Here is an 18,968-nt window from a genome sequence, read left to right on the forward strand (position 1 = left end):
GATTTCACTATTTTATCCAGAATAAAAACAAACAACAAAGTACCAATACTGGGCTGATACCTCTAACTTTGTGGGGGTTTTTTCACAAATATTTTGTCATATAGTTTGATAATTTTAAATCTTGCAACATGAAAAACTCTTCTCCTAAACCAATTTATATTAATAATTTTAAGTGTGATCAATTATCAAATATAATCCAAAATACAGGTACATCTGTACTAAATCTATATGCAGAAGTAAGACTCACTGAATTCTTTTTCACCCAGGAAGTTCTTAGAGCTATGGGAAGGCAAAAATTTAACAATCCAAGCTACAAAAATGCAGATTTTTATTATCTAAACCACTTTCCATAACATTTTACTCATATTTTCTAAAATAACTAAGATTTTTTTACACAATGTTCTCTGAATGGAATTCTTTCCTAGAGTCAAATGACTGATCAAAACACAAATCCCCATTTTCCTTGCAATGGTACCAATTGGAATTTCAAGGAAGGTTAAGGAAACTATCTATATCAAGCCTTCAGACAAGCTCCTGGTCAGGGAGCTCCCATGAGCACCATGCGGGTAACAGCTACCTGACCGTGCGTATCCCCATCCCTTGGCAACAGTATCCAGCCCGCAAATAGGAGCAACTGAATCGAACTGAGAAAAAAAATCAGGCCACTTATTCTAATAAACATGCATTTCTTCAGAAAAATTATTTTGAATTTATCTATTGATGAGAGTTCAATTAATGGAAATCCAGCACTTTTAAGATTAGCAAATCTCTGCTCCCCTTTGAAAACAATTATTACCTAGAATAATAAGAAGCTTATATAAAGTCAAATACTACCTTAAACTGAGTTTGAGTAGTTTAGGATCGAGCCTACCTCTCCATTCTGAAACAAGAAGAAACACAGTTTAAGGGCACAGGAATAGTTGTAAAAAGCAAAATCCATTAATTCTGGATTAACAACACTATCAAAACCAATCATAACTTTAAGGTTGTAACTACCAAGATATTGTAATTCAAATTTTTAGACTTTCTCAGACTTATGTGCAGCTGCTATCAACACATATGAAATAATTTTAACTTATTTTGTTGTTAAGCTCAAAAGGAGCTACCAGTAGCAATATTTAAAAGCACTGACAAAATTAGAATTAATAAACCATGTCAATATTGACACAATTAATGTCTACGTTTGGGTCAAATCTCTTACCAAGAGTAACTTCTCATCAAAAAACTCCTCTGCTTATTCATTTATGTCAGAGAATGTACCAAAATATTTCTGCAATCTCTGATCTCTGCCTGAATTCACATCTGGGAAAACACAGAGCAGCACAGCAGCAAGGCTGACTGTTTCTTGCTGTCCTACATGACTGCATTAGACTTTGCTATCTATTGATTTTTTTTTTTTTCAGTATCTGAAACATCACGGAACAATCCATCCCCAAGTATTCCAGCATAGCAAGCACAAAATTGTCTGTCTTAATGGTTTAGCAGCTACCAGTAGCTGCACCATTACAGGAATTTTCTAATGGATGTAACCACCACAGATTCCCTACACACTCTGTGGAGAGAGACAGCTTCTTATGTTATCAATTTTCAGCATAAGGAACCTCTAGAGAAGGTCATTTTTCTCCACAGATCACAAAGGAGCTTAAAATTACTATGCAGCCAGGTATGCAGCCAGGTATCTCTAGGAAAGGGGATGAATTTGGGCTGTAATTAGTACATACAGTCTCTGCTTATTTCAGCAGCTCTGACACAACCACACCGACAGAATACAACCACAAAGTGCATATTCCTCCGTGGAGATCATGCAACATTTTTATTTTCTGAAAAAGTCCAGAATTTAATGGGTAAAGTCCAAATTTAACTAAAAACAACAGCAAGTGAAATTAAAATGTCAAAAATCAAATTTTTGGCTTGGACTTCTGGCCAAATAGCAGAGAATGTAAGATTTGACAGACTTTTTATTTTTTTCACTTGCTTTCTTTATGTAAAATATTTTTCATTTGTTTACTTGTCATATCCTGCTTTTAATTTGTAAAGAACAAAAAGAGATGTGGTGCAGTTAACTAGCCAAATACTGTATTTTGTTCGAGACTGAAAGCTAATTTTACAAAAGCGTTCCTGAAACCATTAGTTCTTGACCTACACAGTCAGATTTCAGAACAGCTAATAATCCAGCCACCTACTTGTTGCTTAATTGAAAGTTGTGAGCTTTTTCAAAAATAATTTTAATAAGGATGTTGACTGCAATAGACACACTGGCCCCAAATGAAAAGAAGAAAAACAGACTAGCTGGCAGCCTGTGCCAGTCTGGAAAAAAAATAAAATCTGGATGCTGAAGATTCCACAGTTCTATTGTCAAACAAGCAAAATGGTCCTGATACTAAATCAAATCACAACACAAAGAATATGGGCCTACATAGTAAGACACTGGTGGCTGATAATCTTTAGCACAGTTTTAGACACTAAACAAAGGAGAGTATTTATACATGCAGAAGGAATCTGCATGCATAAATCAATCTCCCGCTTTTATTTTGAGATGGAAACTGAATGCTTAAATTCGGCTCCAACTGTCAGACATGAACAGTTTCCAAAGCTGTTTGCACGTTTAACATTTTATTACATTATTAACTGTAAGTAAGAGGACAAAGAGAGGGTCGATGGATCCCCATAAGTTTCCTAATTGTGTATATAAATTATAAAATCCTGAAGAGAATTTTATTTTGTCTTATTCACAACACACTTCTGGAAATCTTGGCAACATTTCAGATAGCAGGATATTTATCATAGACCTCAGCATAGATATTTCTGACAGGAGAAAGTGATTTAGAAATACAGGTTTTTCAGTTATGTACCAAAATTTCAGTCTAAATGACCTGACAAGTAGCAAAAAGTATATCAGATAAGTTAAAAAGTCATATTTAATGAATTTTACACTATCATGACATAGAAGTTTTATTAATATATAATGTTTAAAATCTGAAATTTTAACAAAAGATCCTGAGATTCTTCTACACTGGTGTCAAATTTACACCATCAAATATCTAAACTAAAAAAACTTTTTAAGTGCTTTGTGAAAAATAAGGCTGAAAACAGACAAGGTTTGTGTCACTTGGTATTGCACAGGTAACAAGCATGTGTTTGCACCAGCTGAAAAAATGTAGTACTATTTATTTTAAGACTTCATTAAGTCAGCTTTAAACAGCAGTTTGTAAAAGCAACCAAGCAGTCCTCTTCATCTATCATACTCACAAATCCTGGGATCTCACAGACTGTTTCTCTATTATTTTGCTCTGGGTCACAGTAGATTCGCAGTTTTTGTATATCAAACTATAATTCAAAACATAAAGACTCTTTAGAGCTCTGTGTGTTCGCTACAGTTAAAAGTCAATTAAAGATATAGAAACATTTTTAGTCAGGCAACTCACGCACAACCAATTAAACATACTGTAACAGAATTATTTAAAGCAAAATAATCAATCCAAGATTTTTGTTTCTAAAATAACAGAAATCACTGCCCTTAATCCTTTGCAATAAATCCAAACATACCCAGCATGAACTACAGTGGCTGCCCGTATCATCACAGAAACAAGTTACAAGTGCAGGGAAAAACAACGTTTTGCTTTTTTTACCTTAACAGCCTAGGATGATGCTCCAGCACTGACTTGCCTGTACTAGATGTAGGATTAGTAATTTCTGGTGAAGCATTAGAAGCATCTCTGATGCTTAAAAGAATTTCATTTAGAGTTTAGCGTACAAATTAAATCTTTAAAAAGCTACCAATAAAAACACTGGCATCAGAAAAACAAAAGTTTGTGCCATTCTGCTTTGCTGCTATATTCCAAAAACATGAAACCTCTGTCAGTTTTTCTAGCATAAACTCTCGTGATTGCAAAGTGAGGAGAAAGAAACTTCATCAAAATTTCGTTTTCTCCCTCTTTTACGAGCATAACCCATATATTGATGGAAGGAAAGCACAGAGGAAATTCCCTGCTTTCAGACACTGTTTCTCCAATTCAGGCAACCACGTTGCATCACCCATCACACAGGATACATCAGTTGTGCTGAGTCCTCATGGTCATTTTTGTTCTCTCTTTAAGTAGTAGGATTTTGTATAATAAATTTCAGTCTACTGTAAATTAGAAGAGTAAGCTCAAGGAAACAGAATACGCCAATGTAATATTAATCTACAGTAGAATTACTGGATTATTGTAGTTTTAGCATATGCTTACCTGTACTGTTTCCTCCTTTCCAGAATACTTTCCTATTTGGGTTAGGCCACTGATGTAAATACCTAAAACGGGATGCAATGGCTTAGTTTCAATTTCTTGGCCATCTATCAACAAAGTTACAGAGTCTTCTGTTACTAAAAGACGAATTTGATGCCAGCCTTCATCAAACAAAATCTAAGGAAAACAAAGAATACAGAATTATTTTAAACAAAACGTCTCAAATTTAAATAACAATAAAACTGTATTTGAATACTTAAAACTACTGTTGGTGGTTGAGATGATCAGTGTTACAGGTTTTACATACAAATAGTCATAAACTGTATAGGCAAAAAAGTATTGCCAAGTAATACCGTAATTGAGATGACAATTAGTAATAATAAATCCCTATTTCAAAATTATTTTATAACTCACATAGATCTCTTTAGTCTGTGGTCTTGAACATGTCCAAACCTGTATTTGTTCAAAATATGCAGCCTGAACTCTTTTTTTTTCAGCAATGGTATAATGACTCAAACCCTTCAGATCACAAACCATGGTGAAAACAAACTGGTAATTGAAAGTTTTTTGACTTAATCTCTTATGAAAAAAAAGATGACATGGCAGAAAGGATCACAATATTGCAATGAATAAACCAGACAATACTCTACAAAACCTCAGGTTTCTAAAGCTTGAAAATCAAACAAATTACATAATTCTACAAGTAATAGAAAGCGAGAGATACCTTTAAAGCATTTATCTCACAGAGTTTAGAAATAAAATTCAACATGGGAAGGAACATCTTCTTCCTGAGTCTATCTATTAATTTCAAAAACAACCTAGTTCTTTAACCTAGCCTAGCCTAGATGCTAAATTGCACAGAGATTAATCCCACACTAAATTGGTATTAATAAGAGTAAACTGAAATACGCATCTTTCATTAAGTAATACATCTTTGTTATCTTTTTTAGACATATAGAGAGATTAAGTTTATTTGACTTAATAGTAATACACGCTATAAAAGTACCTCTGTTTCCATTTTATTTTCTTACATAGATTGTAAATAAATAAAAACAATGGCTCTCATTACAAGATAAAACAAACAACGGATCAGAATATATAATCTTTCCATTTTCCAGTTAAAGAGATAAATTATCATAAATGTTTATTAAATAAAAAGGTTAATTAAGAGCATATTGACATTTATATCATGCTTAGAGACATACAGCTCTAAAAAAGCCATGAATTCATTGTTTTCCATAATAGCAATGCAAGCACAGAGAAACACAAAAGAAAAAAATCACAAAAGTTGTGTTTTCATGGTGAAGTTCATGGATATTTGGGACTGAAAGAATGCGACTGATTTGTCACTGTAGCTCCCAGAAACATTTAAATATTAATTTTTTGACTGACTTGAAACTGAATTTTTTAACAATTTCCAGTAAGTTAAGTTTAACACAGCTTCTTAAAAAATAATAAAATTTATTTCCCTTACTAATAATTATAATAAAGTAGAGGAAATTTGGAAAGAAAAAAGCAAAAATTCTCCATCCAATAACAGAAGAATGAAATACCTCTCCCTAGGAAAAGCTTAGTAATTAAGACCTATTCCTTGGATAGGAGTCCTTCCTTCACAGAGGATTTAATTTGAAATTCCTTCAGTCTGACTTAGAGTAGGGATTCAAATGTAGGCCCTTGCTTCCCAGGAAAGTTGAACCCATTTGGTCATGAAGCACTCCAGCGGTAAATCCTTCCCACTCTTTGTCTGCTGAATCTCTGTTCACTTAAATAACACTCCCCGTGGCAGGAATGGTGATCTCTGGGCTGCATATATTCCTATACTGCTATAAATGCACGAGTAGAGACATTCAGTCCCTATCCCTCTGTCTCATCTGCAACCAAGACAATCCTTCTTACAAGATTTGAATATTTCACTGGAAATTATTGAAGACTGAAAGAGAACCTTCAGATTACACTAGAAAACAATACAAGTGGTTTGGACAAATGGGGAATAATGGAATAATGTGTATTTAAATAAGTATTCCAGCAGGAAGATAACATACTCCTTACCTTTACATGAGGTGCAGCAAAAGTAAGAACTTGGGTGCCATTTATTAAACTTGTTGTAGTGAATGATAGTGTTTTCTCTTCTCCGTTAATAGTGACTGATATCTGTGGTCTCTTATCCAGACTCAAAATTCTCCACAAATCCCATGTCTTTTTTACTTTAAATCTCTGAGTGGAAACAAACACATAAGATGGAGGAAGACCTTCTGGAAACACGTTCCTAAGTAAGGGAGAAGAGGGGAAAAAAAGAAACAGTACTTTAATATTCATATAAATCTTAAAATAACTCTCTCTCACTTAAAGCAAAAAAAAAAAATTACTAAGTATAGAAGTGTATTTATAAATTTCAATACCTGGTCAATTCTGAGAGGTCAACACGTGGTGTTACTTCATAAGCTTTTGCATTAGTTGTTGGTATTTGAATTCTCTTTTTAACCTTTTTCTTCACACCTAATCCTACAAGAATGTCAAATCCTTTTTCATCTCGAGCTGCCACTGGAATTCTTGTTGGACAAACAGATTCTGCAAAGTAATAAATGCAAGGATAGTTCAAAATATGATTTAAAACTTTCAAAAAGTAAGTTTCAACCTAACTAATTTTTTGTATCTGCCTTTCAAGAAATAAACAGAGAACTGTCAGTTAAGTACAACATGAGAGAAGTCATACACAGAATTCTCAGGGACTTGAAGCAAGAATACTAAGACGTATTTTACTGCAATTACATTCACATACTATTTTGAATTGTCACTAACTAGTTCATTGGTATTACAATATCTGGCTAATAAAAATATTGAATTTAATTTCTAAAATTATATGGTTTCAAAATGCTATAAAATTATAGATGTTGATTTCCACAGTGCACTAATAATTTGGATTCAGCATTCCCCCCAACTATAAAATCAGTTTGAAAATGGACAAAGGTAAAATTATCTACAACTGTTTTTTTCATCTTCTTTCACACGAAATAGACTCTGAGCTATTTTGTCTGTTACACTGAATCATAGAATCATAGAATCATAGAATCATAGAATCAATTGGGTTGGAAAAGACCTCCGAGATCATCGAGTCCAACCCTTGGTCCAAATCCAGTCCATTTACTACATCATGGCACTCAGTGCCACGTCCAATCTGCGTTTAAAAATCTCCAGGGATGGTGAATCCACCACCTCCCTGGGCAGCCCATTCCAATGCCTGATTACTCTCTCTGTAAAAAATTTTCTCCTGATATCCAACTTAAATTTCCCCTGGCGGAGCTTAAGCCCGTGCCCCCTTGTCCTATTGCTGAGTACCTGAGAGAAGAGACCAACCCCCACCTGGCTAGAACTTCCCTTCAGGTAGTTATAGACGGTGATGAGGTCACCTCTGAGCCTCCTCTTCTCCAGGCTAAACAACCCCAGCTCCCTCAGCCTCTCCCCATAGGACTTATGCTCCAGTCCCTTCACCAGCCTTGTTGCTCTTCTCTGGACCCGCTCCAGCACCTCAATATCCTTTCTGAACTGAGGGGCCCAGAACTGAACACAATACTCAAGGTGTGGCCTCACCAACGCAGAGTACAGGGGAAGTATCACTTCCCTGCTCCTGCTGGCCACGCTATTTTTGATACAGGACAAGATCCCATTGGCCTTCTTGGCCACCTGGGCACACTGTTGGCTCATGCTGAGCTTCCTGTCAATTAGTACCCCCAGGTCCCTTTCTGCCTGGCTGCTTTCCAGCCACTCTGTGCCCAGCCTGTAGTGCTGGAAGCTATTCTCACTGGACAAACAGTGAGTGATATATTTTCTGTGGAAATTTAAGTTAACTGCATGTTATCTCTGGTTAATTCTCTTTACACAAAAACGTTACTAGGCAGTGGACCTAAGCTGTCTCAAAAAAAAATAAAATATGATAGGAGAGTGAAATTTAATGCTACAGCATACGTTGTATTAGAATTATAAACTGATGAAAAAATTTTAGTTTTATTAAAATTATGTTAAACTAGTTGTAATAAATACATTTTCTTTATTCATTTCCCATTGTTTCTTCAGAAAAGCATAAGTTCATAGACAGGGAAGAGGTTAGGAATACATTCCAAAGAAGGGTTGGAGAGTTCTGTCATCTCTATGTGGACCAGCTATGGGCTAGAAAAGTCATGTCCCTGTGCCAGGGAATTATTAACTCAAAGGTCTAGACTGGCTCGTTTTTATAATATGAGAAACGCTTCATGACTTCCCTTTCCAACTAATCCAAGGGCACTCAGAAGATACCCCATTCTGGTGGGTGAGGCACGATATACAAACTCTAAGAAAATTCAGCGAATTGCCTGCACAAACTATCTGTGGTGGGAAAAGACAATCTGCTCTAAGAAGACGTGTCACAGGTACTTGGGGCAGCAGCAAGAAGCCACTTAAACTCTCCTTAGTTTTCTTTTCCTCCCAACAGCAAAATGACACCTGACTCCCAAATTAAAAATATGTTATCTCTCTGTTCTACAAGAAAGAATTGCAAGAAGTCTTCCTACATTTTGGAAATGAATGCTTCCAAAAGAAAAAAGGAAATACAAAGTCCAACACAACTTTCCTTCTCACTCTTCTCAAAATACAGATGCAGTATTTGAGTCAACATGATATTAAGTAAGAGTAATAACACTACTTTTTTTCAGGTTTCTTCAACTGTGCATTGTTATCATGGAAATATTTCTAAACATTTACTTCAAAGTTGAATAACGGTCATATCAGATTACAGATAATCATATACATATACATTGAGAAGAAAATGAACACAAGTGTCTCTTACCAGTTACAGTATTAGAAATAGGTGTAAAATCAAAAACTAAATGCAGAATTAGGATTATTTTATGTGAGAGGGCCATTATTACAGATCAATGACAAAGTAACTGTTCCAAACCAACACAAACCAAGTTAAGCATGTATAAAATTACGCATTAAGAAAATATTCTTTCTTTCTGATGGCATATTGAAGAATTACATAAAAAATTCCCAGTCAGGTAGACATTTTTGGGTCTTCTGGACCATTTTCTGGCAGGGCTATTTTGATAACTAACTAAGCCATTATACCGGATGCAGAAATCAATGGCAAAATTAAGAACTGTCTTCCATGGAAAACGGGGTCGTATTTCTAGTCCATAGTACCAGTCACATCAACTCTTGAGCCTATTCTGAAATTTTGTTGCCTCTTAGTATTTTTACAATTTTCATATGCTTTATTTTCCTTGCTAAAGCATGAAATAACTTTTTGATGTTAACTCACAGTATCTACCACAAAGGAACTTTTCTCTGCATCCTCCAGACATACTTTCTGAGGTCTGTATTGTTTTCTTTTAAATGCACTCCTGACACACAATCTTTTTTCTTTTTTTGCTATAGAATATTGATACTATAGGAACATTCAACTTTCAGAATAAATATTAAATATTCCTTAAATATTTGGGCATGTTTAGCAAGTCTTTCACCCTACAGGTACCCTAAAAGGCACACTCTCAGCAAAATCCACAAGCCCATTCCTAATAGCAATACTTGCTACAAGAACCAGCAAACCTTAGCCTCCTTTGTCCAGAAAGGAGATATTGTCCCTGTAGTCTTACACCTATGTTCATATGATGATGAATTTTAAAATGCCATACAGTAAAAGCTAGCTTTTTTTTAGATATTTAAACAGAGACCATGAAGAGAGTATTGCAAAATTTTCAGGTAGCTTCACGTGGTTGACTGCAGACAAATCATTGCTGCTTGGCCCTCATGGAACTTCCTCTCCCACAGTCAAAGTGAATCGTAACAACATGATAATCAGTAAATAAATAAATGAATAAAATCATTCACAACTCAGTATAAAATTTACAGTTTACTAGTCTTGCAGTTCACTTGCTAAAGACACTGCGGTTAGAAATGAAGCTGCCAAGTATGAGAGAGGCATCTCAGTGCTAATGTGAGGGAAGTGCACGACATCAGGGGGAAGAAGCAAAGGGTCACTTCAAGTGAAACAGTAAGTACATGTTTGTACAAGTAGCCAACATTCACAGATTACTGTGAAATATTGCAGCTGAATTTTAAAGGATACTAGTTAACTTAATTCTGAAATCTGATTAAATATAATGTCACTTCTAAACTTTATTTAAAGAAAGTATTGTGTTTATTTAGGGGAATTTCTCTCTGCATGAAGCTCTATTAAAGAATTTAGCTGCACTTAGCTAATTTTTGGACTGATCACCTTATTACATCAGCCACAAGGAATTATTATGATTTCATTTGATGTATCAAGAAATAAACACTAATATCCTCAACAAAAGTATCACCATATTTTTTCAATGAAGTCCATACTCAAACTGAGAGCAAACAAAAATATTTTCTCTTACTAAGTGCGGAAATATGGTAGAACTGAAATAGAACTTGCATCAATTCTTGATAATAAAATGTACAAAATAACACGATATAATAGAGTCTGAGTGATACATTTTAGAAGCAACTTGCTATCTTTTATATATATATGGGAAAGCCATTGTTTTACAAAATTAACGGAAAACTCAATGCAATAATGCTGCTAGTATTCTAAAGCTAAAAAGGCACTTTACCATGTTCATCTTGCCTAATTCTTAAATAAAATCCTTCTAAGAAAGATCATAACAGTTTGGTACAACTCCATGTGTTTGCTTCACCTGGAATGCTGTGTGCAGGTCTGGGGCCCCCTATACAAGAAGGATGTGGACCTGCTGGAGCAAGTCCAGAGGAGGCCGTGAAGATAATTAGAGGGTTGGAACACCTCTTCTATAAAGACAGGCTGAGAGAGTTGGGGTTGTTCAGCCTGGAGAACAGAAGGCTGAAGAGAAGGGAGACCTTAGAGCAGCCTTCCAGCACCTGAGGGCTTACAAGGAAGCTGCAGAGGGACTTTTCACAGGGCCTGAAGTCACAGGACAAAGGGAAATGGCTTTAAAATGCAAAGTAGTAGGATTAGATTAGATATTAGGAAAAAAGTCTTTACTGTCAGGGTGGTGACACACTAGAACAGGTTACCCAGAGAAGAAGCTATGGACGCCCCATCCCTGAAAGGATTCCAGGCCAGGTTGGATGGGGCTTGGAGCTATCTGGTCTAGTGGAAGATGTCCCTGTCCATGGCAGGGGGGTTGGAGCAAGATGGTCTTTAAGGTTGCTTCCAACCCAAACCATTCTGTGATTCTATGATTTTTGCCAAGAGTCTTCTGGGTTTTTCAATACGTACTAGAAGAAGTATGTATTCATAAGAACTCTTGTTTGTAATGGCAGGCTATTCTCTCACCTGTCAAGAAGAAATGCTAGATTGTGCATGAGTATCAGTTGCAATTGGAAAAACAACAAAGTAAACCCTATATTCTCAGCAGTATAAGAATTGCTCAACTGTTTTAGTGTTTCTAAACTTCAGCAATGAAAAAAAAATTAGGCTTAGCGCAAAAGGATACATATTGAAATTAAACACGTACTGGGTCAAAACATCATATCTTTCCCAAATATACCTCTTTGCATGACAGGGAAAACCACTCCAAAACTTCGGGGAGTGATTTTGATTTTGAGGCCAAAATGAAAGAAGATCAGAGTAAAGATTATCAAGTCCTTTAGGTTTCATTTATCATATATTCTGCTTGTGAAATTAAGAAATATGTGGACAGAACAACATTTTGCACACTTAAGATATTTTACAAGCACTTACCTTCACAGAGTTTCTGTTTTATAACTTCTTTAATTCTTGATATTGCAATATAATCTTCAACATAAAATACGTAAGTTGATGAAGGTTTGTTGGCAATAGCTTTAAGTTCATCCTCTTCAATTTCTGAGCCAACACCAATAGCAAACAAAGTGATTTTATTTTTCCTTGCTTCTGCTGCTACATCTTTGACTTCATCTTGGGACTTTCCATCAGTGAGAACAACCGCTATTTTTGTTAAAAATCTTGAAGATTTTGCAAAAAGATGGTCATAAGCAAACTGAATAGCTCTTCCTGTTCTTGTATTTCCTCCCAGATAGTGTATGGACTCCATTTCCCTGATGAGGTTCTCAGTGGATTCATGAGTTCCAAGGGGAATTTCAAGTACAGGGTAATCACTGTACTGGACAACTCCAACTTGAATAAACTTTGGCCCTATGTCAAAATTTCTTGTAATATTGACAAGCCAACTTTTGATTATTTCAAAGTTTTCTGGGCCAACACTGTAAGAGCCATCTAAGATAAAAACTAAATCCGCTGGAGCAGTTCTGCAACCTAAAAAATGATAAAAATCAAATTAATATTTTAATGAACACTTCCACTTTCTTCTTCCAGAGTAAATGTTTGTACTATTAATTGCTGTTTGCATTAGGATCTATATTGACAAATACATTCCATTTGAAAAAAAAATCAGAGGAGTTTATTGTTTGTGTAAGCCACACAGATCTAACCTGGTATCTGAAAGTCTAGAGACGAAAAGGAATTTTATGGAGTTTGAAAATTGCTAATATGGAGTAGTGAAAATTGCTGCATTGAGAGCAAAACTAGAGGAAAAAGACTTACCCTGAAAGTATCACGGCCAGAGGAAATTAATTCTTCCACATTCCTTTTATTCAGTCACTTTATCTTTCAAAAAACTACCTTGCTTTAATGTTTTCTTTTCTATAAACCAGATTTAGAGTACAAAACATGATTTGATGGGGGTTGAGATGCTAATTTTGGAGAATACGCAAGGAGGTCTGTCCCAGAACTGAGGTTATCTCAGCTTCCATCCATGGAATCTTTACTTTTCCTTATTCAGTTTCTCACATAACATTAAGATATTCAGAACATGACTTCTGAAGAAATGAAAATACAAATACTCAAGACATAACTTTAAATCAAGATTGGAGCTTTACAGTTCCATCTGCCCCCTTGAGCACTTCCAAGACACAAAGGAGAAATAAGGATATTCCCCTCCTAAAGGAGAGATAAGATATTTAAGCTGTTTCTCACATATGATAGGATTTTCACTAGGAAAATTATACTGGAAGAAAATCACCATCAACATCAAAAATGGATACTAAAAATTCAAGGTATTCTTTGAAGTGGCAGTTATCTGAAATGCAAAAATTAAGACCTACTTGCTCTTGTTTCCCCAACTTCAGCTGAGATGTAATCATGAAGTAGCAGAACTAACAGCATCTGAAAAAATGTTACGATCTGTGCCATGTGTATTTTATTCTCAAGGTCCTGAGATAAAACTAGATGGAAAAAATGAAAAGAAAATACAGTGTTATGGTATTACAAAACATATCCAAGCTTCTCTAGTTTAAAAACTGTGCATGAAGAACAACTCTGAATCGAATCTGCAAGCCCAGATGTGGCCACCCTGCAATGAATCAGTAGGTTCATTCACAATTAGGTTATATTCCCAGCCCTTGTCCAAACACTATCCCACTCTGTAGTCATTATCAAAAGACTTGACAGCCTGATTCAAAATGTGGCAAGTGTTTATGTATGAGGTACTGGTGGGGAGGTGTTACTTCAGTCTCAACCCACGCACCTGGCTACTTCACGAAGTCTGGTACAATTCCCCCTTCTCTACCACAGGACTGAGACTGTCACCAGGAGTCAGGGTCTCAGTAAGCCCCAGCCCTTCCCCAGCAGAGCCAAGCGCTGCAGACTGTGTACTGGACATCCAAGATTATATAAATTATATACATCTTCAACTTTTGATTTTTTCCCTCTGTTTATGTCTCCTTTGTTATGAGGGTTTATGAACTATAGCCCCCTGTGAAGCAAACATGCAATTTTGGTCTCATATTGCTGTTATAAATACTATTTGACAAATTTACTTAAATTAAGCTATGTTTATTCATTATGTTTACTGCAAAAAAAAAATTATAATGCTAAAAGATACATTTTTGAAGTACTGTATTAGAGGTCCATTAAGTTTAAGACTTTGAAAAAAAAGTATACCAAATCTCTTCCGTATTCTCTCTTCTCATACTTCAATGTAAAATGAAATTTTCAGGGTCAATATATTTCAATGCCCTTCAGTGTCACTAATGTGTTTTACATCTAGCCAGAAGAGGAATATTTAGTTTTCTGACTAGATGTAAAAAGACTTTGCTTTGTCAGTCATGTTAAATCTATTACACATAAGTTTACCACTAACTTTCTTGCCATTTTTTTCAGCCCATTTCCTAGAATTGAAATGCTTTCTTTACATAAGGCCAAGACTCCTTGTCTTTTCATATTTTTTCTTCTAGTCATAAACCGTTACTTATGCCGACAACAAAATGACCTAGACATCCACTTAAAAATATAAATTAAAATATTTATTACACAACGAAATTAGAAGTCCATCTATCAGGCAGGGGGGTGGGATGGGAAGAAGAGGAGAAGGGATGAAAATGTGTGTATTTGTCCGTTTTATGTTGCTGATCTTCACTTTTGAACTCTTGAGGATGCCCACCGCATGACCAGTAATCAGGTATTGGCAGATGTTCTGAAACCTCTGTAGTGCTGGAAAGACTGGTCTCCAAAAATACACCAAAACACAAATTAGCATGCCTACTGCAAATGCCTCTTCTTAAGAGAAGAAATAGATAAATGGAAATAAGAAACCATTTTCATTTCCAAGATTAGTTAAGAGTAAACTGAAGAGAATGCCACTTAATCACTATAACATACTGAGCAACCATCAAGCAGCCAGTAAGTTGTTACCTGCAACAAAATTCTACAGCAATTAAACATAAAATTTTTTCTCTGAAGATGTATCTACCTGATGTGATTTTTAGGAAAATGATATGAGAAAAAAGGATTACATAGTTGTGGGGCCAAGTTGTGGGGGCAAATAGAGAGGTAGTAATTTCAATGTCAGGTTCATTCATGGTAGATTCATTATCTGTGTTTGCCAAATAGAAGATATGCCACAAATCAGTAAGTTTATTTACTCAGGCATTTCAAGAAAAACATTTTCTTTTTCCACTGTTTATATAGCACTCATTCTATCTAGAAAAAATAATCTCCACAAACAACCTCAAAAAATGCAAAAAAGTCAATTTCCAGGAAACGCTACTCCTACCTAATATAATCACCCAAAGTTAATAATGCAAAAACATTGTTATTCTGTTATTAATCTCTCCTTCGGGTTACAGGTAATTGCAAGGTAACCCCATACTTTATTCATACTACCTTGTGTCAAAATGGGTGAAAAACCAGATGAAGCACTTTGGGGTCTATGGGATAGGACATAAGATGCACTGTTCCAATGATGCTACACAAATACTGAGATCATCTTCATTCAAACAGATTAAGTGGCAGTTAACCAATTTACATTGATTATTTCAGACAATGGTTTGTATGATTGATTATTTTAAAATCCCTTTCAGCCTTTTCCACGGCAAGTGTTTACTGAAGGGTAAAACACACCTCTCATGAGGTCAGATTGATCAATACCAAGAAGAACATATGAAATTAAATCTATGGGGGAATTTGAATAGCAGGTAACTGAAGGACAACTGCACGCTTTTAGAATATCAGAAAAATTTCAGCCCATAACTGAAAAAAATAAGACAGATTTCTGTACAGAGAGCACAATGCTGACCGTAACAAACTATAAAATCCTAATGATTTCTCCCACCAACAACTCAAAAGAAAAAAAAATTATAAGGAATAATTTTGAAAAAGAAGACTGAGCAAAATATCACAACAGTACATTAACTAATTTTTGCTGTTTGTCACCTCTGTGATTGTCTAAATGATTATTTGTGTAATACCCACAGAATTTATGTAAAAGAAAAATAAAAACCAAGCAACTTAGTGACTTCATTGCCATCAGTCTTCACTAAAAGGAGTACAGGGACAGTTACCATTAATATTGCAACTTCTTTTTTTTAAATTAAAACAGTATAATAAATTTTAAAAATTATTTTAACAACATGCTGCCTGCAACACAGAACTGGTATGTGCTCTGTCATGAGCACAGACACTTCAGGGCAGGTGGGGACACTGGAATCCTGCTCACTGGCATTGCTATCCCCTTTCACCAACCCTGCAGAAACCATTAATGCCTTCCTTAAACTGCACCAGCCCCTCTCATCTCTGCTCATCCTTCAGCAAGAACCTACCCACTGGTACCTTCAGGGATGAGCCTCTCACAGGAATGAAAGAAGCTACAGAAAAGAGGCAGATACTCAGAGCTGGGTCAGTGGCAAAGGGAAAGCAGGGGGCTGCAAGGAAGCCCTGTCCCTCTGAGGAAGGAGCTGCTCCACAGAAACACTGATACTTCACTGTGGGAGAGGTACATGTGAAAATAGCATCTACTGACTGTCCTACAATAGAGAAAGCATCATGAATGCTACAGCAGCCATCAGTGTATGTCTTTAATGCTGAAAGACATTACAGTCATGAAACTATGACATCACAGCAAGATTTCTTTTGGTGAAAACTGTGCTCCAACTTATATTTCTTAAAAAGAATCAGTAAAATAATTGGCAAAACAAGCTTATCTGATTCACAGAACCAAACTGTATTCCCTCGACAGATCATTTTTTCCATCTATTTGTGAGAATCCTTCTGTATTTTATTTACAACAAAGCCTGTAGTTGGGAAATTCATTTTAAATATAAAGCCAAATAACTATTTAGTAGTCCAAAATGGACTTACTAATAGAACCCAAAATTTAAACCCAAAACTTAAGCAACCAGTCAACGAGGATTCCAGGAACTATCCACTGTTCACTTCACTTGAAAGAAAATAATAATATAGCACTGCACTTTTAACAGTCAAAAGGGATGCCAAACCAACAGCTCCAGAGACCAAACTTCTGTTTCTTGTCACACAGTAATTACTGAACAGGCAACAGAAGTGTACTTGATATTACTTACAGGGAATACTTGCCCAAGTGTCTTATTTCCACCATGGAGAGGCCACCACTAATATCAGCCCAGGACTTCTCCACTGACATTGCCAAAAGCCAAAATTCATCACTGCTGATCATGTCCCTACTATTTCCAGTTTTTTTAAGAGAAACAGAGAAGAATGTTGTCTCTATGGTGGTCCATGGAAGTGCTCACTGCTTTATCCTCTGCCCTTGAGAGCTCTGCTGGCTGCTACAAGAAATCAGGGTCCTTGTGCCAACCTTTTGTTGCTGGAGCTGTAGGAGCTGGGTCAGATTGTGCAGGGAAGGCGCTTGCTCCTTATTTCCTCTGCATCTGCAAACAATAGCCATGACGTAAAACAGTCTGTCTCAGACAGAGGGATACCAATTTATGTAAAGGCCTCTGCTGATGCCTTAAGGTCCATCTGTTTTGTTTTTTTTGATTCTTCTAATTTTTATAAGCTTTATAAGTAGTTATATAGTAGAAGTAGATTTAGAAGCAGCAGCCCTTATTCCTTTACCCTTAGCATAGAAACTACACACATTCCCCAACCCTATCACCCCATTCCATGCTCCCTATATCAATTCTACCCCCGAATTCCAGTAGAAATGTTTAGTCTCTCTTTAAGATTAGGCTCTTCTGTTTGAGGACATCTAATCCTGGCCTGAACCGCAAAAGTACAGCCAAGAACTGGGTGAATATATGCCCCTTGTACTCTGAAGAAATTGATGATTGATGGTAATAGGGTCTTGAAAAGCCCCTAGCCCCAATTCCCCAGGAGTGGACTGAGGGTGGATCAGGGCAAAAGCCACAGGGTGGAAACATCTGGGATTGGACAGACGATATTATAAATTGTGACATCTGTACAGAGGGACATGCGCACGTCTTGTAATCTTTATGCCTAGGCACAAATTAAAAACCATTTCCTCACCTCCAAAACTAATTTGCCTCGGAGTTTTCTTCTCCCCGAATTTTCCTTAGGCAGCACTACTCTGAGACCCTGAAATGAGGGGCTGTAGAGTACACCCTATATTTTTGAGCGATTTTCATCAAGACTCAGACAAGTTGCTGTGCATGTCAGAGTATATGAAAGGTAAAATCCTAGCAATGCTACTAAGCATCAGGTCCTTGAGCCATGACCAAGATAGCAGTAGTGTAAGACTCTGTTCTCCACCAAAGCAGAGTTGGCAAAGTACTATTTCTCTCTTCACCAATGGCAGGAAAGATAGTAGAGTATAACCTGTCTGCATCAGCCCATGCCCTGTGAGTGCATGGTCAGAGACAGCTGACAGCCTCCCCAATGCACATTCAGTTTTTCTCACAGGTAGGAGTAAAACTCGGTGAAGTTTGGAAATTGTGGTTCATCAACTCACCCCCATGCTGTGTCATTTTAGGCAGCTTTAACCAACTGCACAGTTCCTACACCTTATTTCTTGTTTTCTTCTGGGTGCTGCAATTTTGCTGTGCAGCAGTGTTTGCACCAACAGAGCCACTGAACGCTGCTGACTGGGAAGGACATTGAATTTAGGTTTCCTATACAGTGGACATGTGATACAGCCATTACTGAAATCAGTAGACTCTACTCAATTCCTGAATGAATTCAAGATTGTCAGCCTGTTACAGATGGCAAAGGTGTGCAATTCCCAGAACAGCTTTGCTACACAGAAGTGCACAGAGGTTCAAACTACAGTATTTCCTGTATGTATGCACAGTAGAATAATTTCACATCCAATTGAAGTTTTCAGTAGGAAATTTAGGTGCTAAGGAGGTTAGGGAGTATTTCCACTTTGCATTTATGACACCTAAAAGCAGCACCTTCTGTAACTCAAAGATCAGTTTACTGATGTAGTCTTTCTGTAGCCCTTTTTTCAGTGA

General features: G+C 36.3%; 1 protein-coding gene across 1 annotated transcript in view; it reads right to left on the reverse strand.

Moving 5' to 3' along the window:
- COL21A1 (collagen type XXI alpha 1 chain) overlaps window positions 1-18,968 on the reverse strand; it is a 99,945-nt gene that overhangs the window by 60,435 nt on the left and 20,542 nt on the right. Inside the window, exons 2-8 of the mRNA XM_027730588.2 lie at window positions 13,347-13,466; window positions 11,947-12,498; window positions 6,626-6,794; window positions 6,276-6,492; window positions 4,230-4,403; window positions 3,250-3,327; window positions 872-880 (exon numbers count right to left, since the gene is read on the reverse strand). Of these exons, the coding sequence (XP_027586389.1) occupies window positions 872-880; window positions 3,250-3,327; window positions 4,230-4,403; window positions 6,276-6,492; window positions 6,626-6,794; window positions 11,947-12,498; window positions 13,347-13,434 (1,287 nt within the window). The 5' untranslated portion in view covers window positions 13,435-13,466. The remainder of the gene's footprint in view (window positions 1-871; window positions 881-3,249; window positions 3,328-4,229; window positions 4,404-6,275; window positions 6,493-6,625; window positions 6,795-11,946; window positions 12,499-13,346; window positions 13,467-18,968) is intronic.

The sequence above is a fragment of the Pipra filicauda genome, unplaced genomic scaffold (genome assembly GCF_003945595.2).
Source record: "Pipra filicauda isolate LSUMZ 115617 unplaced genomic scaffold, ASM394559v2 scaffold195_size2193078_pilon, whole genome shotgun sequence".
NCBI lineage: Eukaryota > Metazoa > Chordata > Aves > Passeriformes > Pipridae > Pipra > Pipra filicauda.